This window comes from Corvus cornix, chromosome Z (genome assembly GCF_000738735.6).
Source record: "Corvus cornix cornix isolate S_Up_H32 chromosome Z, ASM73873v5, whole genome shotgun sequence".
Classification (NCBI taxonomy): Eukaryota; Metazoa; Chordata; class Aves; order Passeriformes; family Corvidae; genus Corvus; species Corvus cornix.
Genome location: NC_046357.1, coordinates 24,741,770 through 24,769,668, shown reverse-complemented (window position 1 = coordinate 24,769,668; position 27,899 = coordinate 24,741,770). Strand labels below are relative to the sequence as shown.

General features: G+C 45.7%; 3 protein-coding genes across 8 annotated transcripts in view; 1 reads left to right on the top strand and 2 right to left on the bottom strand.

The window, feature by feature from the left end:
• The window catches only part of GRIN3A (glutamate ionotropic receptor NMDA type subunit 3A), a 67,893-nt gene extending 61,181 nt beyond the window's left edge, over positions 1-6,712 (top strand). Inside the window, exons 7-9 of the mRNA XM_039566857.1 lie at positions 1,247-1,411; positions 2,146-2,219; positions 5,281-6,712. Of these exons, the coding sequence (XP_039422791.1) occupies positions 1,247-1,411; positions 2,146-2,219; positions 5,281-5,617 (576 nt within the window). The 3' untranslated portion in view covers positions 5,618-6,712. The remainder of the gene's footprint in view (positions 1-1,246; positions 1,412-2,145; positions 2,220-5,280) is intronic.
• Positions 1-27,899, bottom strand: part of LOC109146432 — a 1,056,471-nt gene that overhangs the window by 696,607 nt on the left and 331,965 nt on the right. The gene's annotated exons all lie outside the window — the stretch shown is intronic.
• Positions 8,645-27,892, bottom strand: RNF20 (ring finger protein 20). Of its 6 annotated transcripts, none has more exons than XM_039566860.1 (22): positions 27,716-27,756; positions 27,200-27,279; positions 24,907-24,958; positions 24,221-24,391; positions 23,930-24,097; positions 23,663-23,810; positions 23,316-23,498; positions 21,996-22,114; positions 21,047-21,193; positions 20,780-20,857; positions 20,340-20,459; positions 18,919-19,098; positions 18,601-18,736; positions 17,813-17,934; positions 17,089-17,486; positions 16,403-16,520; positions 14,969-15,118; positions 13,841-14,053; positions 11,838-11,963; positions 10,779-10,919; positions 10,359-10,460; positions 8,645-10,151 (listed from the first exon to the last, which is right to left on the bottom strand). In XM_039566860.1, the coding sequence occupies exons 4-22, from the start codon at positions 24,347-24,349 to the stop codon at positions 9,975-9,977; spliced, it is 2,955 nt and encodes a 984-aa protein (XP_039422794.1). In that variant the 5' UTR covers positions 24,350-24,391; positions 24,907-24,958; positions 27,200-27,279; positions 27,716-27,756; the 3' UTR covers positions 8,645-9,974. The 6 variants fall into 6 exon arrangements, with proteins under 6 accessions (XP_039422794.1, XP_039422795.1, XP_039422792.1 ...); XM_039566861.1 differs by having other exon boundaries at positions 24,221-24,387; XM_039566858.1 differs by lacking the exons at positions 24,907-24,958; positions 27,716-27,756 and adding an exon at positions 27,806-27,892.

Here is a 27,899-nt window from a genome sequence, read left to right as displayed (position 1 = left end):
TTGTGTTTTCAAGAACAGAAATCAAGTATGCAAACCAGAAATCAAATACACAAACCAGAAGAGAGAAATACAGCTCACAGTCGCCCAACCAAAGTATGCAACAGGACTTCCAAGCCCTCAACTTCAGTGGACTCATCTCTCACTAACTCTGTGGCTTAAAATGACCTTAGAACAAGACTTCACAAATATTCTGTGATTTATCTTTTGACTAATTCCAGTTTCTTTTTCCAGCTTATAGAAATAGATATAATAAAGCACAATCCCCACCCCCACCCACCGAGCAAATGAACACAAGGAACACAACAGGTCCAGGGTAGCAGCATCACAGGTGACACACAACCCTACCAAAACTCCGCTCCTTCTTTTTCTTTTTTTTTTTTTTAATTTACTTGGGGAATAACATTGTTTAATAGAAAGATAAGACTGGAACTTGTATTACTGGAAATATTTCCACAGTTGTCTGTGGGCAGTAGTTTTTTGCAAGGGATTTTAGTTATTGATAAACTTAGTTATGGAGGCCTGAGAATAAAGGTACTACATGCATACCTCACCCACACATTGCAGGGGAGGTATTTGTGGAGGTTTCTGCTCTACACAGTTTCTTGGTGTTCAAACATGATTAATGCCAATAAGACAAATTAATTAAAGGTTTCCTACCCTACATGAAAAGGGTGGGTTGGCAGAGAAAGGTGGGAGTGTTCCTGTTTTCCACAGTTGCAGTCAGAGTTCCTAACAAACACAATTACAGTCCTTTTAATGCTGGGAGTGGAGGGGTACCATGTTTCTGCTACTTATTTCACATTTTCTCCATGACCCTCCATCAGGGGTAAAGCACTAAAAGGGAAAGTTAACAATCAATTCCCAGAAAATATGAACGTTACTCCCTGCTGATGAAGGACTTGCTTTACAGTTCATTGACTACATTCTATCAAACAGTACTTGCTTTTACAAATGCAAAGACACTGCAAGCACCAGATTATTGTATATGTTTAACACTCCACCTCATTAGGGTGATGGCACAAATTCCCTGTTGTTCAGGTGATTCTCTTCCCATGACAGATCCTTTGCTCTGACTGAACACCAAACAGCACAGAGAGGCTTTGCTGTGAGCTGTATCCAGACTGTTCTGCATTATTTCTCCACTGTGTATTCAGTCAGACCACATTTCCACATGAGAAAACAAAGCATCTGCTTCAGCACAATAACAGCCTCCTGCATTAACTTCCCCTTTTGATTTTATTCACAGACACTGCAGATGGGGATAAAACATTTCTCAGGGCTCTTCGTGATGTTGTGCGTTGGCTTTGGTTTGTCCATTCTCACCACCATTGGGGAACACATCGTGTACAGACTGGTCCTGCCACGAATCAAGAAGAAATCCAAGATGAAGTACTGGCTCCATACCAGTCAGGTATGTGTTCTGGAGGGACCCTGTGAAAGTCGTGTGGCTGACTAAGAAAGCCTGGACAAGAAGAAGGTATGAAATGTTGTAAGAGCACTGACAATTGGCATTTGAAGGGTGACTGCAACTTTTGGAGCCTGAAGAGGCTGACCTAAGGACAGAGTTGGAAGGACAGAGGAAACAGTTCAAATATTCAAAGCTCACAGAGGGACCTTTCCATTTGCACTTGTAGCCTCACAGCTCAGCTCTTTTGGATGACAGAAGCAACAGTGCTGTTACCCTGAACTGGCAAACCAGAACATTTTATCTCATGTTACAGGTACCGAAACCTGTGAGGCATGCAGGAGGTGCTGGGTAACCTCCCTCGTTATTCTAGCAAAATTAATGGGACAGAATTGCTCTGAGTGTTTGCTCTGAAGGAAGAAGTTACTTTGCAGCAAAAGGCACAAAAGGGAAGAACTTCTGTTGCTTTAAAGCAGCACAGTGGAAGAAATATTTTTAAATTAATTTTAACACCAGGGATTGTTTCCCAACTATTCATCAACATTTCAGTTTGCCCTTCTTTGGGAAACTGTGGGAAAATAAATCTGTTGTAATGACAAAGCACAGACAATTGCTTGTATCCTTCAATGTGCAAAATAATTTATGCTCAAGTCCATCAGACAAAGCCCAAATTGTTTACCTATTTGTGGAGCTATTTTTAATCTTGCTTTTACTAATTTATTTTCCTCTTTTCCCTCTAGAGATTACATCGTGCTCTGAACAGTTCATTTATTGAGGAAAAACGTCAGCCTAAGAAAAAACGAGTAGAAAAGAGGTAGTAAGTTTTCCATGCCTTAAAACACAAACCGTAAAAATTACTTTAAATTAAATATGTTGTGTCTGGATATCTAGTCATGGATCTAATACACCCCAAAGGTAATAGAATAAAAAAAGAATGGAAACAAGATAGAAGTGACAAATGAGGGAGGAAGAAATTAATTATTTTTTCCCATAGAAAATATTAAATCTAGAAATCTTGTTCTTTCATGATTTTGCATAGAGCTAATAAAAAGCTTCCCATTCCAAAGAGTTGCAGTTGAAGTCCACCGCCCTCGTGTTTAGGGAATGAATGCCTCCCGTGCCAAAGCACTGGCAGGTCACCAGGGCTCCGTGAGGCAGAGCCTTTAGAGGGAAAGAGAGATGAGGCACTCAGATGCCTGAAACTCCTTCAGCTTTCTGATTTAGTAGAATGAGAAAGAAGAAAGCCGAGGAGAGGAAAATGTAGCCTTTCAGAAAACATTGTGTCCAACAAGTGGTGTTGGAGAAAAAAGGAGGCAACATCCTTGCCTTGTTTTCATGGGCTGTGTCTTCTGCAGAGGAGACAATGTGATGCACAGCTTCCAGGAACACGAGGCATTGCATGGAACTGTGCCCATGCTCAGCAGCTCAACCCTACTGGTGCACTTTGTAAGGACACAGGCAGCAGCATTACTCTTCTACAGAGAAGTTCAGCCACAGAGTAGAGAAAAGAAAAAGTCTTTGAGGATGTTGCTGGGTGTTTGATCTGGCTGAAACCTGCAAGATGTCAACGTATGTTGTGTTTCTTTGACATTCCTGTGCTAAAGGCAGCAAATATAAGGAAGTAAGCATCTCTAAGCTCCTAAGCTGCTTTTATACACACAAGTGTATAAAAATGCCTGCAATTGATTTCCTATGTTCATTCCTTCATCTTGCAAAAAACCACCAAGTATGGCACCTCCTTGCCCACAGCCACTCCTGGATTTTGATTTGTGAGCAGCAGGAAAGGCAATGAGGTGCTGAAAAATGTTTCCTCCTGCTGCACCCTCCTCACTGGGGGGAACATACCCATCACCTGAGGCACTCACTCAACTGAAGAATCTCCCAGGGGAAGGGTTCTCTGGATCTCTGATGGTACAAAAAGCACCAGCCCAATTATCTGCCAGGTAATGAGTGGTACAAGAAGTTGTAACAAGAGGAGATGGCCCATAAGCCCTTCAGGCAATGGCTTAGGAAAAGATCCATGCAAATATTCTTCCAACTTGGGAGAGTGAAGATGTACTGCTGTCCAAAGCCTTCTGCCCACACAGCAATCAGCCCACGGCTGTGTCCGTGCACACCCACCCACCGTCCTTGCTCTTCTCGGCATCTCTGGGCTGCTGTTTGCACACAATTAGGGTGAATTCAACTCGACAGACCTACGAGTGGGGTGTCCAGCTTGTCACGAACGCTGATGTGGCAAGGCACAACACACAGCTCTCAAATCACTTACATTATCACACGTGCTTTCTTTCCTGCTGGGGACTGAGGAACTCTTAAAAGCACCAAGGATACAGAAAAGAGCTGCAAAGAATTGGCATCTTACTACTGCTGGTATCCTCAGGTAGGAAAACCTGTTGGGTTTTTTAAGGTTGCAACTTTCCAAAAACTAGGAAAGCTGCTCAGCGTCAGTAGCCAAATTGTAGTTTTGATGACTTGGGTCAAACTGGAGCGTTAACTGTGGACTCCAGCATTTGTTAAAATCACCTGCCCAGACTTGAGAGTCCTCCCATCTTTTATTTTGAAATATGACAAAATTGCTGATCTGCACAAAAATAGACAACTCTACATACACATCTACTGCTGGGATTCCCTGAGCTCTCTGGAGCATGACCCAGCAGTGGCTGCTGCTCGTGCCTGAAACTCCTCTCATGCCTCTCTGCCAGCCCATTTCTTGGAAAACACTCCTGATCGCCATCTCTGCCAATGAAATTCCCACTTTGCAGCTTTCCTTTTCTGCTCGCAGGTGAGAAAAGGATCCACTCCCAGCTCTGGGCTCCTCCGCAAACCAACTGCTTTCAGCAGCGCCAGTCCTGAAATACCAACCTCCTTCCTTAACCTGCCCCCTGGGAGCTCACGCACCAAGAGGCCTTTGTCCAAGGACACCCGCAGCAGAGCTCGAGGATGGAGCGGTCTGAAACGCAGCTCCTTCAGAGTTTAAACCTCCCTTTATCAACTGAACGCACCCCAGCCTGTCCCAAAGGGAAAGCAGGCAGGAAAGAGGAGCTCCTCTCCCACAACAGCAAACCCTGTGCTTCCTTAAGTTCCACTTGGAGGACGGAGGCCATGGGCTACTCCTCAGTTTGGGAAGGAACCCAGCCCAGGGAAATGGCCTGATTTGGGAGCCCAGCAGAGGCAAGTTCCCCAAAAAGAAGGAAAAGATTCTCTGGAAACAAAAGATTATGGCAATAGTTCTGCAGAAAGAAAAAAAAAAGAACAGAAGTAACATTTCAAAAAGTTCCCAGACAAAAAGTTCTGCCCCAACACTAAGTCTCTGTGGTGTGTCAGGAAGCTCATGAATGAACCTGCAAGGCTTGGATACACATCATTTGTGTCCGTCCCCCAGAGCACAAGCAGCTCCCCAACAAGACTTCAAGACTAAAGGACAAAGCTCCCCCTTCACCTCTCCACACCAGCTCTAGGGAGTCTCCTTCTCTGTGAGAGCAAATGCTCAAGCCAGCACAGAGTAGTAACATGCAAAGGACAAATGCTGTAATAAACTTGGACATTGCAACCACAAAATCTTTCAGAAAGCTTTGAAGGACTCACATTTTCCTGAGCTGCAGCTGAGTAATTTCATAACTAAAAAAAGTTTTGGGGAAGATGACATTCAGGGTTCTGTTCTAGCCTCTGCTATGGTTAAATCAGAAAAAATTTGGTCATTTACATCCATGATTTGTGCTTTGCAAGAAAACATAATGCCAGGGATAAAGGAATAATATTTCCATGTAGTATGTAACAGCAGCCTTATATTTTTCACTAGGATGACTCACAGGGGAGGTGTGTACACACACAAGAGCAGGCTCTGATGTGGTATTAACTCTCCTCTCTCTGTTTAGGGCCCATGTAGGGAACAGCCAGCATGCGGTGTGGAACACAGCCAACGTGGGCAACTGCCACCGAAAAAAGTACATCTGCACTGATGAGGGGCAAAATGAGGTGACAATCCATCAGCACCAGGACATGCCCCTGCCGCAGGGGAGAAGAGAGACTCCGCCTTCCTTAACCACCAATGGGAAAGCAGAGTCCCTCAACACTGCGAGGACCTCAGTGCTGCAAGAGCTGGAGGAGCTGGAGAAGCAGATCGAAATCATCAAGCAGGAGCTGCAACTCGCCATGGACAGGAAATCAGAGCTGGAAGAGTATGCGAGGACCAACAGGACTGCAGAGCCCTAGACCAGCATAGCTGGGCCCTTTCCCTTTTCTTCCTTTCTCCCCTTCCTCTGTAAAATTTGTAACACACTTTTGTAATGCCAGAAAGGGGTGCAAAAATAAAGCAGGCAATAAGCTCTTCAGGAGAGCAGAATTGCAGCAGCCCACAGCCACTGCCACCCTCCTGAGTCCTCCTCCTTTCACAAGTTTCTTATTCTCCTGGAAAACACCAGCCATTCCCCAAGGGACTGGAGAGACAAGGAGCATCCCAACAGCGAGAGTTCCTTGTTCCTCTACCTGACAGTACAGTGAGGTTCCACTTTTTTAGCCCTTTCTGTGCATTAATTCAAAAAAAAGAAAAAGATACCAAAAAAAAAAAAAAAGGTTTAAACTGTTCATTGGAAGTATGTCCCTTTGTTGGTACATTTTTGTTGTGTTCTGTATGGGTCTAGTCTCTGTTCATGTGAAGGCTCCTCACGGATGCCTCTTTATGCCAGGTGCTGTTGTGTGTTGGCAGTCCCTTCCCTCCTGGCACAGGCTCACAAGACAAATTCCTGGTGGCAAACCCAACACACACCATTCCCTCAGCTCTGTCAGCACAAATGCAGAGGTGGCTGCTCTGAGACTGGTGAAGGAACTCACCCAGCTTAAAAAAACTTGGCAAAAACCAAACCACCACCTCTGTCTGCCTGTGAGCCCAGGATGGGCTTCCACTCCCTCCTAGAGAGAAGCTGTGCAAACACTGCACTGGCCAAGTGAAGGGATGGATTCACAGTGGCACAAGGCAAGGATGAGAAGGGAGAGGGGGCACTACTGTAAATCAGTATTTACCTCAAAAAGTGAAATATTTGCCAATGTGAAACTACTCCCTTAATATTCTCTGAAGGTGACAATAAGGTCCTTTCTCACACATGAGGTGACTTAAGGGGGCTCTGGATCGTGATTTATTCAGTACCAAGGTCCTATCAAAACCAAAAGGAGTCACCAAAACCTCCCTGTGGATGAATGAGAGTTGTGGTTTCAGAGGCAATGTACTGAGTGGGGCTCTCTCCCTCCTGGGTGATGAGGGAAAGGAAGGGTAAGCTGTTCAGCATCTGAATAAACACTGCATCAACCCAACTGACTCTGTTTTTTAAATAGGGTTTCTACCAATTTTTAAAAACCACTTCCCAACGTATCCTGTATTACAGAGAAGAATGTTTGTAATACTGTCCCTTAACTCTGGTCTCCCAGATACATCACCCAAATCATTTTTACCCTCCCTGTATCTCCAGCCACCTGCAGGAATGTTGCCCGGGGTGGTGTTAGGTGTAGTTTAAAGGCTGCAGGCAGATTGAGGAAGACATTCTACCTTTTTGCACCTCTACCTTTTGAAAAACCCTTGCGCGTGAAAAGCTCTGCATCTGCACTAAAAGCTTATCACAGCGAGACCCAGACTAATTACCCTCATCAAGAGCTGATTGTCTGCTCCCTGCTCAGTGCTTGTTCTCTGCTTTGGTGTGTCTGCTCCTTCCAATGCAGTAACACAAGGAAGAGAAATTAGGACATAAAACAGGCAAGTGGGATCCACAGGCCTGCATCGTCGGTAGGTCTAATAGATCTGACATGTCACTGCTTTCCTGACAAGCTTGATAGGCAAGGCACTGAGGTGCTTTTGTTGCCTACCCTTCCCCTCCCTCCCTCTTTATAATCAGCTTTTTAGAAAGAGCTTTTTCTTTGTGTAGCATCTGGTACCTTACAACCTCCAACAGCACTTGGTTAGAACAGATGAACATTGCTCTCTTTTCATTAAAACACTAGGAAAGAAGTATTTCCGTCCAATTTTTAAAGTATTTTTATCAAGGCTTTTATGTCCTTATCTCTACGTGCATGAGCACAGAAACATATTTTTAAAAAAAAGTAACTGAAACTGTTAATGATATCTTAAACAAAAATGTTTTTCCTCAAAGTTCCAAACACCCAATCCTTCAAAAAATCAGCCTTCGTTTAAAAGCAAAAATATAAAATGTAAAAATGTCAACCACCTAATAACTACTATTAAGCAAGTGGTGGTTGTCTGAGGAGCTTCACCCATGTCAAATGCAGAATAGGGATTGCTCTCAATTACTGCAGCACCAACTGTGCCATTTCAGAAAAGACTCAAATTACTGCTGCCCAGCAGACAAACTTTGGCATGTTATTTTCTTGTTCAGCCACTGCTCCAGCCAGAGCCCCTGGGAACAGGGGATTGCTGTGGCTTTCTGCAGGACGGGGAGTACCACAGGAATGTCAGCGCCTGCAGACTGTGTCAGAGGGGCAGGATTTGAATATGAGGCCTTTTCTTTTTTGTCTGAGACAATGAACTGAGAGAACCTTTTGATAAAGAATACTTATCACCCCTTTACTTCTTTTACCCCAATACTTCTAGTTCTGAGAAATTTTAATTATTTTCATATATTCTGTTTCTCAATGGTATAATTATAAGCAGAGAGAAGCTCAGTCACTTCCAAAATGAGCTTGAAATAAGCTATTATTTTAATGCTAAGGGAGAACAGAAGTTTCCAAAACTCCTGTGAACTACTGCAGATTGTTTTAAGTATCCATTTCCTGCCATGACCAGAGGGAACCCAACATGGCCAGCGTGCTCACAAAGCTCAATTTCAGTAGAAAGGTGATACAACAGTGACTGGGGAAGGACAGAGGGGCTTTGCAGCTCTGCTGGGGCTGTTTAGCTTGGATTGCTGTTCACAGCTGTAAAAGGAACTCTTGCTGTTGTAGCAAAGCTGTTTGAAGATGCAGACAGTTTGTTCATGACCCAGGTCCTGGTTCTGATGAACAAGCATTTGTAGCACAAAATCTACCATCAGCATTAACACACCATTCTTTATCCAAGTTGGTGCCACAACCTGTAATCCCAGGAGCAACTTCCAGTGAAAGAGGAGAGGGTTCTACTCCATTCCTTCTAACAGCTCTTACACCATGCCAGAAACTCTCAGCATTCCTTGGGAATGAATTTTTGCTCTCCTTGGAAAGGCAGGGTCATGTGCTCCTTCTCACTCTTCAGGATTCATCATCATTTACAAGGCTTTATTCATATATTCTGAATGTTTTCACAAAGATAATAATGAATAGTGTCATTTGTGATTAACTCCTTGCACTTTGTTATTTCCTGCAGGGGATACAGGAAGGCAGTACAGATTCCATGATTCAGGGAAGGGACACCCATGAGACAAACCTCTGACAGGTGCACCATCCATGAAAATTAAGTTTACAGAAAAAAGGAAAAATACTACACCCTATGAAGGAATGCTGCAAAGAAACAACTTCCCATTTTGATTTTAGAAGCACACTTCAACCAACCACAGGGAGCACTGAGATTCTAACCCACACCACACCCCTCACAAAATTCTCAGCAGCCATGATGAAATGACTGCAGAAATAATCCAGCATCCTGGCCCTCTTGTTGTGTCAGGAATGAGGTACTGGGGATACAGCCAAAGGGACAAAAGTTGTTTTAGCTGAGCATGTTTTGCAACCAGGGGAAGGAAGAAGTTAAGCCTCTCTGCTGTAGAAGTTTAAAGCTTGTGAGAAATGTTTCCAATGCCTGGACAAAGGATGGGAGCACAAACAGGTATTACCAAGGCAAGAAACATGGAAAAATAAACCGAACAACAGCTTTAATTAGATTTTGTGCATAACAAGATTAATCTTTGTGGTAAAGTTGCAACAAAGGAACCCCTAAAAATCCTTTTCTGATAAGGACAATGACAGCAATGCCTCAGCCTAGGGGGAAGGTGACTGCATCAACCAGGGCTCATCAGTGGAATGCTACTTTCAAAGAGTCTCCAGCATCTTTCCTTTCTCCTCTACGGGATCTTTAGATGTGTCTGTCTGGGGCAAGGGAGGATGTTTCCTAGTGCATCAGCCCTCAGAGGTTCTTGCCCTGACTCAGGAAGATACACACCTAAGGAGTTGCTACACTGAGTCTATAGATTCAGTTATTTGGCCTCTATTTGGCCTGTTAATTGGGAAACTATTCACCCACAGGAGCACTGCCATACCTTGCTGGGATTTAATTAGCATCCAAAGCAGACCTCTCAAATAAAACTCTCACTAATCTCTGCTGCACCTCAGTTTCCATCCCGTCAAGGCAGGACTTCAGCTGAATGTTCCCACCTAGGCAGTGTGGAAGCAAGGGATGGGGAATTTCCTCTCAGGCACAAAGAGCACATAAAAACCGAGGGCAAGAACAAAGGGAAAGGGGCAAGAAAGGAACCAAGATCTGGAGTCCGTTTCCTTCGAAACCCTGAACGCACCTCCCAGGAGACACTGCAGATCAGGTGGCAGAAGCTCACAGAGCGAGGGAGGCTGGCTCAGCGCAAGCAGGGCCTCTGTGGGGGCCTCAGCCGATGTAGATCCTGTGGAAGTCGTTGGCCCCGAAGGCCGCGTTGCACTTGGGGCACTTGCGCTGCCGGGTGTCGTAGCGCGTCTTCACGCACTCGAAGCAGAAGACGTGGAAGCACTTGGTGAGCACCGCGTCCTTCTTGCGCATGTTGCAGCACGGGCACGTCAGGCGGGCCTGCAACACACACACACAGAGCTGTGAGGGGCCCTGCAGCACACCTGCCGTGCTCAGAGATGGCTGAAGATGAAGGTCCTTCCATTCCTCAGAAGGACAGTGTGGTTTCTTCAATGCCAGAGTACAGACAAGAGATGTCAAATACTGAAAGTGTGCCTTACAGACCTTCTGACTGAAGTCAAAAGGGAAGTTGATAGACACAGATACCTTGTAATCCTTGATTTCCTCCATCAGGATCTCATCACAGTTGGGAACCATGTCAGGCTTCTTTGTGGTCTCCAGCTTCCTGCGCAACCTAGAAATATCCTCCTGCATAAAAACAGGACACCAAGTGAATGAGCAGTACATTCTCTGTCACAGCTTCTTCAGGGACCAAAGAGAACATGCACCTAGCTAAGCCATGCCACCCATAGTTTCATCCCCTATAATCCAAGAAACAACATGATCATCTGATGCCGCAGTTATGAGTGGACAACACCTGAAAGAGCCAAGACCTGATGAAGCCGAAATCGAAGTGAAACTGGACACCAAAAGAGTAGTTTAGCTGAAATCCTCTCCAAGCTCAATGTACAAGGAGAAGGACGCTAAAGCAGACAGATATTGAAGGACTCTGCATAGGATAAATACCTCAGCCCTTTTGAAGTTGAACATCTCTTTCTCTCTAGTTACTCTGTTTTCCACAATCTCCTCCTGAAAATCATGTAACTTCTTCTGAGCCAGCTCCAGCTGGGCCTTCAGATCGTCTGCAAGCTGGGCTGCATCCATGGCCTGAGAAAGAAAACCAGTATAGAAGTACCAAACACAGAAGAACAGCTCTAGTGATTTCCAGTCCCTTGTTATAACCTTATTGTTAGAAAGTTCTAAACATTTAGCTTCAAGATTCCTTTCAGCAGAGCCAAACCTTGTCACACTGCAAAGCATGTCACTTAGAAAAACACTCATGAATACCCATCTTCTTAATATATTTTCAGCCTTCCAGCTTCCACATTTTCTCTATTCAATGGTTCAGAGGCAGTTCTATAGCTGAACTAGATGCAAGATACCTACTTCTAACAATCTCTCTTCAACAGTTCTCCTCCAACTTTATAACCAAGTTCCCTTAATACCACTAATTGTTGTACTAAGCACAGGTGACTGTTGAATTCTCTCCAGCTCCTCTACACAGTGATATTCCTGCTTTCCTTTCTGCCTGTTCTAATGTAATTTCTGCATTTCTACTAAAACTTAACAACATAGGCAGCATCAACCAGAAGACTTAAGTCTTATTTTACCAGTAACACACCTACTTTATTGATCTTAGGCATTTGTTAAAAGTGTTCACATTCCCCAGCTGTATTTTCCTTTAACTTATCCCATCTTTCGTACAAAAGCTTTGACCCCAGTTGACTTCATCTGGCTGCTGTCTCTTTTTTCACCATAGGTTTCCTATAAAGGCACCTTACTTCTGCTCCCTAATTAGGCTTTCACAAAAACACATATGACCTGCTCCTCCTTATCAAAGGAAAACATCAGTCTATAGTACTTTAATCATAATTCTTTCCAGGACTCCTCAGCCTTCTGATATACTCATCCAAAACCAGGGAATACCATGTTCTGTAATACCAGTGGGAGCTCAGAGCCCTCTATGCCTCCCACATGGCAACAGCTCCCCCTTACAACCCAAGAGGAAATGAAGCCATCACTCACCTTGCGTTTGTTCATTTCCAGGGCCTGTGTTCGCAGACCCAGCTCCTTCTCTCCTGTTCCAATACTGCTCTGCAGTAAGTGTTCCTTCTCCTCCAGCTTACGAACAACCTGCAGCTGGGCATCCACCTTGGAAAGGGAGAAAGTACAGAAGGTATGAATGCATGCTCTGTGGGTCTTCAGAGCTGTCATTAAAGCTGCAGGCTAAAACCACCCCTGCCTCCCCGTCACCAAGGAGTACATCTTCAGCTTGCCTTTTTCTCCCTGAACAGCCATGCCTGTATCCAGACAGCTGTACCCAGATCTCTCCGGTCAACAGTTTGAAACTCAGCAGTCAAATATTTGCAACAAAGATGTCCTAATTTTTGGACAGTGGCTTAAAGAATTGCTGCAAGGCAGTAAACAATTCACCAGTGCTTCCAAGGATGACAGGATAGTGTCATAGAATGGTCTGGACTGGAAGGGACCTTACGGATCATCTAGTCTCAAACTCCCTGGGATAACTTCCACTAGGCCAAAGTCCCATCCAAGCCTGGCCTCGAACACTCCCAGAGATGTGGCATCCACAGCTCTGGGCAACCTCTAGGAGTGCCTCTGCATCCTCTGAGTAAAGAATTTCTTCCTAAATCTAATCTAAACCTACCCTCTTTCAGCTTAAAACCACTCTCTCTTGTCCCATCACTATACGCTTGTATAAAAAGTTCCTCTTCCTCCTTTTTCTAAGCACTCTTCAGGTACTGGAAGGCTACAATGAGGTCTCCCCAGAGTCTTCTCTCCTCCATGCTGAACAACCCCAGCTCTCTCAACCTATTCTTGTAGCAGAGGTGCTTGTCTCTTCTCATCATCTTTATAGCCTCCTCTGGACTCTGTCCAACAGGTCCACATGTCTTTCCTGTGCTGAGGACCCCAGAGCTGAATGCAACACTGCAGGTGGGGTCCCATGAGGGCAGCCTAGAGGAGCAGAATCCCCTCCCTGAGCCTGCTGCCCATGGTGCTTTGGATGCAGCCCAGGATGCAGTTGGCTTTCTGGGCTCCCAGCATGCGCTGCTGGGTTGTGTCCAGCCTCTCATCCACCAGAATTCACAAGTTCTTCTCTGTTCAAATGTTCTCAATGATTTCTTCTCCCAGTCTGTACCCATGTCTGAGATAGTTCAAACTGAACCATGGTTTCCAACTCCTCCTGCTTGTTACCAATATATAGAGGTATAGGTAGAAGTACCATTACAACAGGAAAATGACTTCCCCCTTTCCCTCACCCATCTGCTCTCCATAGCAGTGAACCTGTAGGACATTTTAATGCTCATACAGCAGTCTCAGTTTCTTACTAAGACAGGCCCCTTTGAAACCTGATGCATTCCTAGGCTGGTGAGAGGAACATTCTCTCCTGAACTGATTTTGGTGAGGATAGTTAATTCTCTTCATAGCAGCTCACATGCTGCTATGTTTTGCATTTTGGAGAAAACAGTGTCAATAACACATCACTGTTTTGGCTGTTGTTGAGCAGTACTTACACAGCACCAAGACCTTCTGTGTCTCATGCTGCTCCCCAGCATGCAGGCTGAGGGTGCCCAAGAAGCTGGGATGCCACACAACCAGGACAGCTGATCCAGCTGGCCCAAGGGGCATTCCATACCCTACAATGCTGTGCTCATCAGTAACAGCTGGTGGAACAGAAGAAGCGGGAGGATATTCAAGACTGCATTTATTAAATAACAGTAACGCATGATGAAGCCCTGCCTTGCTGGAGATGGCTGAACTTCTGCCTGCCACAGGAAGTAACAAATTAATTAATTTCTTGCTTCGCTTGTATGGACATCTTTACTTTAACTGTTTAGCTGCCTTTATTTCATCTCACCTGTTCTCACTTTGACCCTTCTGATTCTTTTCCCCTTCTCCTCAGGGGGGAAGTAAGCAAACAGCTGTGTGCAGCTGCCTGATACAGATAACCCACAACACCTCCACCCTCCCCAACAGTTCTCTTGTCCTCTCTCCTTTTTCCATATTACCTGTGTTTTCAGTGTCAAAACTTGGTCTGCCAGCTCCTCCTTTTCCTCTTTCAGCAGCTTGTGGATCTGGTTGGACTTGATACGTTCTGACATCAGCTTGAAGTTGGCATCATCCTTCTCCCGCAGCTGCTGCATCAGGCGGATGTTCTGCTCTTGCATGTCTTCAAAGGCTTGGCCTGTGACATCCATTTCGGACAGCAGGGCCTCTTCCTCCTGCAGAAGAATCACAGGCTCTGGCAAAACTGTCACCTGGTCCCCCTACAGTTACCCTGAACATTTTACTCAGAGACACCAAACCTAGTAATGGTGTCAGGAAACAGCATCATCCCAATAACCAGAAAAAGGTAGTCCCTAAAAGTCCGCACCACAGCAGAGATACTCTGAATTTGAAGGTGTAGAGAAAAAATGGTCACCTGTGGCTTGTCTGGCAGAATCAGCTTTGACAAAGGCATTGCCAGAGCTGGGCAGAAACCAGCTCCCAATTTCCAGCAGCTGAACAGCTGTCAGATACACCAGGCCAAAAATCCTACATGTGGACAGCTTGACAGTTTCCAGCTAACCGGCTGCCAAGGCCCTTAAACTCTCTTTGGCCACTTCAGCATTGACAACGTAGAGCAGCTCTGCTCTAAAGAATCTGAATTCTAAAAAAGTACACGTCAATTCATTGGCTTGCCTCTACCCTACTGAGGTGGTCCTGCTCTCTCATTGGATTAAGCCTTTTTTAGCAGAAGGTATGTACCAGTTCCATGCAAATATATTCACTACATGAACTGAGGAGATAATAACTTTTTAAAAGAAATTGTAACCTCTTCCCCTAATGGCTGATAAAGCCATTTCTCCTCTGTGTGCTTCATCAAGGCCACACATTTAATTGCTTATTTAATGTTTAATTGGTATTAAACATTTCCCACCATCGCCTGCCTGTGATACACCAGAGTTGAGGGTTGAGGGGGTTATTTTGTTGGTGGTTCTTTTGCCTGTTCAGTTTTCTTTCCCTTGGGTAAACAAGAACCAAACTCACATCTCTGGCCCATACAGATATAAATTCCTTCTCTTCCCAGATGTAAACTGAAGGCAGCTCCTTCACAGGTCATCCAGCCAAAAAAGAACTCATCACAACCTTCTCACCTGCTTAGCCATGGCTAGTTTCTTCTGTAAATATTCAATTTGTTCCTCCACTGCTCGGATCTTGCGGAGAGCATCCTCATCAGCCATCTTTTTACTCTCCTTTTTTTCCTTGTCTTCCAATTCTTTCACCCTCTGCCTCAGCTCTTCAAGCTACAAGAACAAACCAGAAATGACATTAAACACAAGGATGTACCCTGAGCGTGTTAAGAGCCTGTTTTCCCCATAGCTCTCTGAAACATTCAGGACTGCCTTCAAAGCATGGCAAAAAAAAACCCCCATGTTATTTTGACAGAGTATTACTGGCAGATGTACCATTGAGATGGGCTTGAAGCCCCAGACCTTGACCTCAACACCTCTGAAAATTTCACAGTATCTTTCACCAGAGTAGGAACATGAGTCTCTTGCAATTGCACATGTATGGATATGTGGACTGAGTGCATCTCCTCCTTTAAGGGCATCTGGTCAAGGACCTTTTTCCATACAAAAAGGAGGTAACAGGAAAAGGAGGAAGTAAAATAAATCATATAGAGACACAAACTTGGCAGACAAATGATGAGGGAGGCAGTGATGAGAATGAAACCTGGTCAGTCACACTAACTGATGAGAGCACAAGAGAGTGTGAAAATGTTTGTTCCATTGAGGTTACCTGAGTGTGGGAGAAGGAGAAAACCAGAAACAAAATATACAGAGACACAACCCCAACAAAACAAACACAGAGACAAACGGAGGATGCAAACCTCTCCAGTAACAACATTTGATAGGCTTCCACGAAACTACAGGGATCACTTCCAGGAAGAGCAACTTGGACTTTGTAACTGATGACACTGTAAACCAGGAATAGCTCCTGAACTGGGAGGGCTGTGGGAATCAAGAGCTGTTCAAATCCAGAAGAAACGTGCAGGGAAATGGAGATCAAGAATGAACAAACTGGGGTTAGACAGAGAAGGGTATAAAAGGAGCCAGTCACATGTAAAATATGGGGAGTCAGTACACATTTGTCTGGCTCAGCCTTGCACATGATCATCACAGCCTGTCCTGTCCTATCTTCTTGTATCTTTTTATTACACATTTTCTTAAGTATCACTGTGTAATCAAATGTATGTGTGCTGCACAGAGTAAGTGCTGCATACAAGTGAGACCTGCTTGTGAAGAAGAGGGGCTTGAAACCTCAGGGGTACCAAACAGAGGGACATGCTGTTACTTGAGGGATCTGCAAATGTGTCTGTGCTTGTGAACCTAGAGATTGTTGTGTGCACATGCCTACAGTAGCAACTAGTTGCTGTTTATCTCCAGACCATTCCAATTTCTAAGTGACAAAGCTGAGAAGACTAATTCAGTTTTGAAGAGAGAAACACCACAGTTCCACTGGAGAGTATCTGAAAAGAAGTTTAAGTAACACATTAAAAAGAAAAAAGGAAGAGAAATTTGAAATACCTCAGCTTTTGCCTTCTTCTCAGCTGCCATCAGCTGTACTTTGTCTCTCTGCTCTTTGGGGGCAGAGCGGTACATATCTAGAAGGAGTTTCATCTCCTTCTGGCTCTCCTGGGCCTTCCTGGAGAAAGGGAGACAGACCACTGTGAGAACACAGCAGGAAAGCCACACTTGGGCAGCCAGCATGAGAATCTGACAGTATTCTCTCCATCTCCCACATGGATGTGGAGTCATCTTATCATGGTAACCTAAAACAGCAGATGAGAACAGGCTGGAAAGAAATCAGGCATATGGGTTAAAAAGCAATTAGCGGGGTGAAGATGAAACATGTATCCTAACAATAAGCTACAAACTATCCACCTTTGCTTTTGGAACCTTTCAGGAGAGGGAAGACTGCTGCGTCCTCTATTAAAAACCTGCTGCTGTGAAGTTTTATGCAATTGTTATGACAGCAACAAATAAACATTACTTGACCCACACCATGAAGTATCTGGTTTGGTAATTCATGCGTTAGGCTGTTGTAGGAAATACACTACTACATTCACCAAACCACAATCAGATACAGAGGGTGTCAAGAAACTCTGTTGGCTTCAAACTTCAGTGATGCTAATCCTGTAAAAGCAAGAACACACGAACACCCCAGGCCTGGACACTGCTCCCGCAGAAAAGGGAGAGACAACAACTCTTACTTGAGCTCAGCCTTCAGCTGCTTGATCACTTCAGCCTCCTTCTTTCTTCCATCTTCATGCTTCCCTTTCTCCTTCTCTTTGGACTCTCTCTCCTTCTCAGATTCCTTCTGCTTCTGCTTTTCCCGCTCTCGTTCCTTTTCCTTCTCTTTCTCTTTTTCTCGTTCTCTCTCTTTCTCCTTTTCCTTCTCTCGTTCCCTCTCCCGTTCCCGTCTCTCCCTCTCCCGTTCCTCTTCATCTCGCCTGGCCTTCACTTCATTAACATCTTCAGAAGCAGCCTTGGGAACAGACACTTGGGCAGAAGGATCATCAGGCTCCTGTTTGATCTCTGGAGGCTCCTCCTTTGTGTCTTCAGTGCTGGACTGGGACTGTAGGAGAGCACTGCCACTGCGAGAGCGGATCTGGGGTGGAACAGCAAGAGAGATGACAAAGAAAGCACACCATTAAGTTCTTAGCCAGAAATCTTCCTTATCCCTTTCTCCCTTGTCTTCCCAGATCCATGCTTCCATGCCCCCTTTGTAACTGCTCCTGCTTTTCATGGAGCACTACACAGCTACAAAGGAAGAGCATTCATTTGGTCAAAGGAAGCAGCAGAGTGCAGAGCTCCACAGAAAATTTCACTGCATCCCGCACACCTTATCAGAAAGGTTGATATTGCTGGTGAGAGTGACAGCATTCCCCCTTCCCCTAAGCACTTTCTCCTCTTTTCTGGCATTTCCTGTGATACCTTGCTCAGGTCAGACTGGGCCTCTCTCAGTTTGCGCTTGTATCTCAACACCTCTCCCTTCAGCTGGTGGTTGTGATTCTGGAGGCTGCTGATGAGGTGACGCATCTCCCGATTAATTGGGCCTGCAAAAACAGAAACACCACTGCAACAAATCACACTTCTGCCAACCTTCTTGAGGTCTGTCATGGAGATGGAGAACAAGCTATGTGACAATGATAAAGAACAAAGTAACACTGTTACCATTCTGCCATACAACAGAGCAACACAAAACACTTGCAGAAAAAAGTCATGCCAGTTTTATATGCAAACATAAGTCCTTGCAAATTCACAGTCCTAATTTCCCACTAACTTTACTTTTCTGCCCATGATCCTAAGGGAAATGTGTCATGCTACAAAAGAAATCTGATTTAAACGCTACTTCAGAAGTAACTTATTTCCTCTGATGAAATTTAAGAATTACTGCTTTGCTATCCAGATTGTCCTTCAAGACTTGGAAATTAATCCTCCCCCCACAAGTAATTTTTAATAATGCAAAATACCCTGTCATAAACCAAATTATTAGCAAAATGTATCTATTCTGCAGCATCTACAAAGAAGTCAGATAACACGGAACTGGCCTCCCAATAAAACAGGTGATGAGGTTTGTTTTTTGATATTAAGACACCTACCAGAACAAGTATTTAACAGTAATGAAGAGTCAACCCAGCTGTTCTAGTGCACTGTAGCCCCTAATGGGCATTGGTGGGTAGGTGGTGTTTGTTTTTAGGCATGGCAGAACAACACCATACCTGCTTGCTCATTGGCAGCAAGTGTCTGTTCAAACTCTATCCTCAACATCTCATATTCTTTGCGGACTTGTGCCAGGGTGTCCTCCAGCTGAATCACCTCAGTGCGTAGCTTCTTGTGAAGGCTGACCTCATCCCTCTGAGGAACAAAAAGGGAACAGAACTTGGTGCTTTGAACCTGGAGTATCTCTCACCTCATGGAGAGTACCAGAACAGCCTGAATTATTGCCAGAAACATAAATTTCCTGAGCATTCGCAGAGCCACACAGACCCAGCAGTGATGGTCGGTGGCATGACAGATAGGGTGATAAGAGGTGTTACCTCGATCAGTTCCACCTGGCGCTGGTGTGTGGCACGGGTGCCGTGGAGCAGCGTGCGGGCCTCGTCAAGATGTGCCTTCAGCTGGAGACTCTCGTTATACAAAACAGAAAATTGGGACTGCATGCAGCGATATTCCGGGGTCTCCTTCACAGCCTCTTCCACTGCTCGTCGCAGCTCAACCTAGTTGGGACACAAGAAAATGTCACACAAAGAAAAATTATCCCCTTGTCTTTGGTTTCTGTCTCTCAAGACAGGAAAACAGTGAATCAAGCTGCCACAAGCAAAGACAAAAGTAGAACTTCAACAGCATTGCTGTGAAGTAGGTGCAAACGATATGCTTCAGTACCAATTTTTAAAAGTCTCTGTTTTCTCTGCATGCACTTGGCTGTTTCTCTTGCACAGCCACATGACAGAAGTTTTTGACTCTTGGGTCCTGAAATAGTTTCTCTCAAAGATATGAACTTGGAAAACATAATAAACCATAATCATCTAATCAATAAAGATGGACACATAGAAAAAGTATGAGAGAACAGAGAAAATGCATGTGCCAAGTAGGCATTATGCTGGCCTTCTACCAGTAAGACATAATGACTGACAGGAAGAGAAATGAAAAAAACCCAGAAGTATGGAACTGAATTCCTAGAAAAAAAAGTTAGCAAATGATTGTGACTAGCAGCAGTGAAACAGACATATATATACATGCATACAGCTGATCAATAATTAAAAGAAAAAAAATTGTAAGCTAAGGACCATTTCTCTCTGAACAAACTCATGTGGATAAACAGAATCCAGAGGTGCCTCAAGACAGTTCCTGGCATCAGATCTCTGTATTTAGGTTACTGAGACAGACATTTCTTATAGCTGGCACTAACCACTAAGATGATATTTAGATTATTCTCTCCATCATATACTTATCTACCACAGAGTCACAGCTTCTTGTGTTACCACCTTTAAAACATCACAAACTCATAGGCTGTTTCCTATCTATCCTCCCCACACTGGGAAAGACACAAATTCATTGACTCTTTCAAGAACCTCTTTCCCCACACAAGTTCCCTGATTGTTTCTGTTCTCTGGTTCCACTTGCACAGGGCGTGGGGAAGGTGGAAGAGGGATCAATACTTGTAAAGAGGTGACACAGTTTTAACCAGACATGGTTAAAACGTACTGAAAGATCAGAATGGGACACGGGCAGGAAACCATTACAATTTCCAACGATGACCACACGGTGTCACCAAGGCACTGAACTGCAAGTGTAGCCACAGACTTGCTGATTTGTACCTGGAACTGAGTTTAACACAGCTGAAGAGCAGACTCAGAACAGACACTGCTAACGAGGTTTTCTGGAGACCCAGCACTGCAAAGCTGAGGGCAGCCCATCACACAGAACACCTTCATCCTCACAGGTACGGATGTCTCACCTTGAGCTTTTCATTTTGTGTTGTTACTTCCTCAAGATCCTGGCGCAGTTCCTCCAATTCATTGAGGCGATTCCCAGCAAGCTCTTTATTCTCTTCCAGCTCTGCATTCATCTCCTCAAACTGTTGGGATAAAGTACTTGTAAATCCTACTGTTAATATGTCTCCTGAGAGTACTAATGAAGTATCTGTTTATGCAGTAACAGCAACTACAGACTGAACATCCAGGTAACGTGACCAAGTGAGACAGACTCTAATTCCACCAGATGTTCCATAAGTAGGGAACTGGTACACAGTCAGAACGGCTTACCCAGAGTCACCCAGATTTGTGGCACGGGATCTAAAAATCATCTAAAACAAATATCTAAATGCTGTTCAAACTATGCACGAGTTCTCCTTGACTTTGTTCTTCCCCTTGCCCACAACCCAGCTCCTGCCCTTACCTTGCGGGCATTAATGGTGATTGTTCCTCCATAGAGGCTGCTCCCAGCCCCATACACCTTGTAGCCTTTGGAATTTACCTGCAAAAAATGCAAGAGATTTCCTCAAGACCCAATTAAATACTGACAAGACTGATGCAGCACACCCAAGACCAAAGAAGGTACCCTGCAGGTTCTCAGTTCTCCCAGCACAGTACCAGAGAGGCTGTCACACACCCATCCAACACCGCCCCCGTTCCCAGGCTTCCTGGCCAGGAGGGCAGCGCTTACTCGTTCCAGGACGTCGGCCAGGTGGCGGTTGAGCCTCTGCTCCCTCTTGCGGATCTTGTCGATGTCCCACTGAAGGTCGTCAATCATGGTCTCCAGGACAGACACCCGGGACTCTGCTGTCTCCACCCTCTCTTGCAGCTTGGAGAACTGCAATCAAAGGAGTCTTTCAGCCAGCATATGGGATAGAATCAACTTTTCCTGAGGCTGCTCAGGAGTACTTTCTTTTTATTCATCATGTGCTTTTCATCTCTTGCTGTGGTGACAGACTATTTGATGAACTGTCCTGAATTTTACAGTGGCCAAATTCTAAGACAGTAACAAAAATAAGACAAAACTGAAAATGGAGAAAGAGCAGGAAGCTGGCAGAACACAGAGGCAGCCACCTCAGCTTATTCAAAGGCTTGATTTTAATCTTTTCAATCCCTATGTCATCTACTCTACAGACCACTTAAGTGCTCAGAGGTCTAACCTGAGCAAGATCACCACTAACACAATTTTTAAATGAACTGAAATATCTGCAACAAATGCTGCTAAGAATGTGAATCCCTTAATGACTGGGATCATCTTGTATCTGGTATCATTACGCTGTCAAATGACACAGAGAAACCAAGGAATTCAGAACGACAGGGATGTCACCTCGAGTGTTCCAGGCGTCTACACAGCCACCTCAGCATCACGTGCCTCTGCTCTCCCCTTTTCTTTTAAAGTTCAGTCCATTCAACTCACTGACTTGCTTATATCCTTTCCTTTAGTGATGTAACAAGCCAATCAATCCCACTTATACAGAAAATCTATGCACAGCTCTCCACAACAACGTAATTTTCGTAACTTTCAAACCATGTTTTTTCTGTGCCTCTCCAAGGAAATAAACTGCTTTCCGAACTATGGTAACCATAAATTATGCTAAGCAGGACCCCAAAGCAGATTTCTTTCTCTCTCCTTTTTATACCTCCTGAGACATGATTCTGTGCTTCTCCTGAAGAACATCAGCCAGTTCCTGCAGCCGTCCATTCTCATGGGACAGGTAGGAATTAAGCTCCACTACTGCTTCTTCCATCAGTGAAATATCTGAAAGGTGCACAAAGAAAAGGAAACTAATGGAAATCAAGGAACACTGGTTTTAATTCCTAAACAGCAAAGAGAGAAAAGGAGATTTCTGGGTTTAACTTCAGTTTACTGTACCTCTCCCACAGGTGGTTCCCAAGGGCCTGATCTCCATCCACAGGGAGCTTTGACTTGCACTCCCTAAGCAAAAGGCTCTGCAGTTTAACAATGCTGCACATTTCTGACCCAGGCGCCACCCCCTCACACCAGAGATCACTTCAGCTGTGTCGGTACCAGCAACCCAGAGCACGCCCCTGGAACCCGGGACACCCGGATGCAGGCCAAATTCATGCATAAACCTGCTACAACAGGTGACAACTTGGGATGACACACCAGGTGACAACTACAGCACCTGGGTGACAGGTGAAACTACAGCACCCAAGTACAAGCTCACATGGCACCAACGTCGCTACTACAGTTTATGATTGCCAGCCAAGGACAGCAGCACTTCCCTACACCAATGCCAGACTTGGTCAGAGCACACAGAAGGCACACCAAGGATGAGCTGATATTCCAGCCAAGTTTTTGTTCAAAAGATTAAAATTCTGACCCTAAGCAAATGAAGTTTTTTAAACAGTCATCTGAGTGTAAAGTGAATCTGCTGCATTAATTTTTAGAAGCTGGTCGTTTGGCTTTCTCTGCAGAACTTTGCTACGTTCAAAACCAACAGCTACACTGAGCACACCAAAGCATTGGATGGGCACCATTCTGCTCAGAACTCAGTGGAAACCGAGCAGTTGGTTATTCCTACACCTTCTACTAAACTGCAGAGGAGGAGTCCAACATCAGTTTCCAATGCTGTTTTCACTTCTTTACTTGTAAGCATGAAGCCTTTTACGTGGTGGCTGAGGACAGCTGGATGATAAGGTTCAGCTGTGTTCTCTGACTTCTCAGGTACATGAACACACTACAGCAGAAACAAGCTGCTGCTTCTTAGCCCAGCACACTGGGCAGAGCTCTCAGCATTCAAACACAGAGGTAGCTACAATACACTTCTGGCACATGGTCCTTTATCAGAGGTTTTGATAACGAGAGTTTGGAAAGCCAGACCAATTAATTTTGGAAAATAAATGCACCTGAGAAGGAACAGACCTTAATGTTTACAGGATCAGGCCTAAGGTGGCGGCAGATGAACACTCTTGAATACCTGCCACCGGGGTCATACCTCCACTATTCAGCTTGTGAGACAGCACATCCACCTTCTCCTGCAGCTTGTCATACATTGTCACAATCTGGGCAACAGCACGGCGGGAGGACTCCACACGCTCCTGCAGCTGAGATTCTATCTCCTCACTGGTACTGCTGGCTAGAGTGGCCAGGAAGGAGAATGCTGGCTCCAGTCCTTCCCCTGGGAACATAAAGAGGTGAAAAAAAGTAAATGTGCTCTAGAAGGTAGCATATCACTGATCTGTACAATCACAAAAAAAGCCTCTGTCAGCCTTTAGAAAGGGACATCAGCATTGTCCACAGCCGAAATTCATGTTTCCCACTGTCCCCAGACAGGTGCCTCACCTCGTTCCCTCTCATCTTTGCGCTCCTGATTACTGTCAGAGTCTGGTTCAGGTTCTGGCACCACCAGTGCTTTCCTTTCAGACAAAAGGTCTCCAAGACCTTGGTCCAGGTCGAAGCGTTTAAGAATGATGCGGATATTTTCATCAAACTGAATGATGGGACAGGCAAGGCAAGACAAGATAAAGAATGCATGTGAACAAAAGGAGTGCAGTGGTACAGGAGAGACAGGAAAACAGCATGTATGAAGTAACAAAAGCTGTTACCAACCTGATTCCAGTATCGGTTGATGATCAGCAGAGAGGCATCATCGGTGGCCTGCCGACGCTCCAGCTTCTCGATGTGCTCCCGCAGCTCATCTTCGATGGCCTGGCGCTGGTCAAGCATCTCTGCGAGCTTCCGGTTCTTGCTCTGCAGGGTCCGGATGTCCAGCTCCTCCTGGGCACAGGCACACGGGACACAGGCCAGGTCACAGAAGGGCTCATACTGACCCCAGAGACATTTCTGCCTCCAGATGAAAAAAACCTGAAGGTGGAGTGGGGGTATGCAAGGAAGACATACGGTTGAAGAAACACCACCAAGTTTAATGGTCTCCACAGTGGTGCCCGAATCTTCAACCCCTGCCTTCTTCTCCGGAGGTGCAGAAGGGCCAGGCTCTCCAGCTGTCCGTTTATTGCCAATTCCAGACATGGTTGCCAAAGCGTACAGATTCCCACCTTCTCCAAGATCTTCCTGAACATTAAAAAACACTGTTAACGAAACGCCAAACACACATCCACGTGATCAACTTGATTTGGGGTTTTTAACATGCTGACCCATCACGCTAATGAGACGACCAAAAGAGAGCACATCATGGAACTCTGAAGACTTTGAAAAGTACTTTTTGGGAGGAATGGGTTAGAAGTGGAAGACTGATAAGGAAGACTGTAAATCACTCAAGTGACCTTGCAGCTGGGAACAGCCCTAGATGAGCCACTGATCCTCTGGCAAGGGCTGAGTTTAAGGGTGCCCACATCTCTAATACTGTAGCTCTGCCCTGGTGGTGCTTCAGGGATCTCACAGGTAACAAAGTAATGGAAACAAATCTACTCCTCGTGTTCTGACTGTGAGTTTGTGCCAGCCTGTGCTGACTCACATTCTGGTCCACCATTAAGCTGTAAAAGACATCAGCGGGATCAGCGCTGCAAACAGAAAGTTGATGGGGAAAAGATCCAGTGCTCTGTAATGTTAAAATGGAAGCACTGTACCTTATCACGCTCTTTGCAAAAAAATCTTCATCCGGGTTCAGTCTCTGCTTTTCTGCATTAACAAAAATCAACCAGGTTAGACTTTAACAAACAGCTGAGATGGTGTGTATGTGGCCCCAGTTCACTTCACAACAACCGACTGAATCTACACACAAAGCCAGTCAGAGCTGAGGGAGCACCACCCTGGAAATGAGCCCTGTATCCAGAGGTCTCACAAATCCCATGGAACTGAAAAGCAACTTGGAGCCAAGCCTTGTAAGACCCATTTCAAGAGTCTTCCTATGTACCAGGAGAGATGGGAGACATGTTTGAAGAGAAACCATTCCTAACAATGCAGTCTGAAAAGCTCTGGACTAACAGAGAATCACAGAACAGCTGAGGCTGGAAGGGAGGACTGGAGGTCACCTGTCCCATTGCTCCTGGATGAAGCAGGGTCAGCCAAAGCAGGTTGCCACGGGCCCTGTCCAGGCAGCCTGAGCATCTCCAGGGACAGAAACTCAGCCACGTCTCTGGGCAGCCTCTCCAGCACTTGATCACCCTCAACATTAAAACAGGTTTTTCTCATGTCTGAACAGTATTTCCCGTAGTTCCCTAACATATTATTGAGCAAAATTACAAGTGTCTCCAAAAGAAATGCAGTTGCTGGAGATGGAAAATGGAACCAATTAGATCTTCACTAGACATGAGCTGCATTCTTCTCCCACAGTCACTGATGCTGTGCCAGCCTCCAGACTGCATGAAAACAGAAGTGAACGAAATGCAGACCACACCAGTAAAACCTGAGTTGTTCCATTTAAGCCTAAAATGGCATTTACAGTCAAACTAGGGGTTACAAAATGAACCTTCCATTTTTAGCTGTTTGCTTTAATTAAGCAGTTCTACTGAAAGCAACAAGGCCATTGTATTTTTAAGATGAAGCTGGTACACTGCTTTGCCAAACCTCAGCATTTAACAAGCATCTCAGCTTGGCATTGCCCTTCATCATATGCAAAATAATATAAAGATTATTTCTAAGTGAGCTGCTGAAACAGCACATATGGTGTTCCTGTGAGGTATCTTCTAACATAAGCATTACATTGCATCTCAAATTAAAAGACAAAGGCAACCGCCACAGAACCATTTTCCTTCCAGCACTGACTTCAGCTGGAATTCCAAGAGCTCTGGAAGGGGTGGGGATACAGCTGTCACTGAAAACATCTCATCTGTCCCCTGTCAGTCCAGCAAGCCACCAGTGACCACTGCCTTTCACACTTTTTGTCCATGGACAAAACACCCCTTCCATTGCCTCCTGGCACCACCCCCCTCAGCTCCAGCTCCCCTCTCCCCACCTCCTCACATACTGTACACCAGAACCCAACCCATTCATTTCTCATGGCCACAGACCCTCTCTTTCACAGAATCCTTTAGAATGGGGAAAACCTCTGAGATCGAGTCCAACCTCTGAACCAACACCACCTTGTCAGCCACACCATGGCCCTGAGTGCCACGTCCAGCCAGGGACAGGGGCTCCTCACCTGCCTGGGCAGCCCCTCCCAGTGCCTGACAACCCCTTCTGCTGCTCACACACAGAAGAGGTAAAGAACTCTAAGCAAGACTGTACACTTCTTTGAATGTCAGATTTATTTCCTTTTTGACATAAAAGAGCTGATCTACTCTGCTAGCTAACACAGTAAATTTTACTTACCCTGTATTTGCTTAAAAAAAAATGGATGTCTGATGACAAGCCCTACAGATTGAAATTCAAATTAGATCTTCTCTTCTCATATACTACCATTTTACAACTAAATCTAAAAGCCTCAAGGTTTTATTACACTTGCCACCATCAGCTGTTCCTGCCACAGTACAGAAACTACATCGCACACATACAAACCTGTATTTATGCACAGACACAGACTCACAGAAATAAAAGCACCGTGGAGTTTTAAAAGCTGCTGTTTGAGCTTATACTCCCCAGCAGGAACACAAGTCAAACAGTGTTCCATCCACAAGCCTAATAGGGATTTTTTCACGGCTTCAGGTCAGGCTCATCAGGAATATCTTAAGCATGGAAGGAGAAAGGGGAAAACTGCCAACCCCCTGCTCTGCCTGGCCCTGGTGAGGCATGGCTCAGGGGGTGCTGTGTGGAGTTCTGGACTCCTCAGTACAAAGACAAGGAGCTGCTGGAGAGGGTACAGCGGCAGACACAAATATGATGAGGGCTCTGGAGCATCTCTTTTATAAGGAGAGACTGTGAGATCTGGGCCTGGTTAGTCTGGAGAAGAGAAGACTGAAAGAGGATCTCATTAATACATACCTCCAAGGTGAGTGCCAAGAGAGTGGTCCGGACTCTTTCCAGTGCTACCCAGCAACAGGATAAGGAGCAGTGGCCATAAACTAAAACGCAAAAAGTCCTACTTCAACATGAGGAAGAACCTCTCTCCATTGAGGGTGGCAGAGCACTGGAACAGCTGCCCAGGGACGTCATGGACTCTCCCCCCTCTGGAGACATGCCAAACCCACCCGGATGCGCTCCTGTGTCACCTGCTCCAGGTGACTCTGCCTTGCCAGGGGGGTTGGACTGGGTGATCTCAACCTGAACGATTCTGTGATTCAGCTTCCCACACACACCAGCCGCTCCCACACCTCCTCCGCTCTCCCACATCCCGCGGGGGTCCCGCCCCTGCCCCCGGGATCTTCCCACAGCGCCAGCCGGACACGCCTCGAGCCGTCCCTCCCTCCGCGGGTGTGCGGTGCGTCCAGCGCCCAGAGAACCCCCCTTCCTCCGCACGACCACCTCCCGGCTCTACCCGGCCCCGTCCCGCCCACAGACCCGCCGCAGCCGCCGCCGCAGCCGCCGCGCCCTGCACCGCCGGCAATGGCCGCCGCCGGCCGCCCCTTCCGGCCGCCATTTCGCCCTCACCCGTCATGGAGGCGCCGCTTTGCCCTGGCCCGACATGGCGGCGCCGCCGCGGCGCCCGCACCCGCGCCAAAGATGGCGGCGCGGGCGGAGCCGC

Bases quoted from the DNA above. Each gene is read 5' to 3' on its own strand.
- RNF20 (XM_010413121.4), bottom strand. From the start codon at position 27,547: ATGTGGGAGAGCGGAGGAGGTGTGGGAGCGGCTGGTGTGTGTGGGAAG. The intron at 23,499-23,662 runs GTGAGGCACCTG...TTATGTTCCCAG, and splicing joins CAAAGATGAGAGGGAACGAG to GGGAAGGACTGGAGCCAGCA. The intron at 22,115-23,315 runs GTATGACCCCGG...TGCACCTTTCAG, and splicing joins TCACAAGCTGAATAGTGGAG to ATATTTCACTGATGGAAGAA.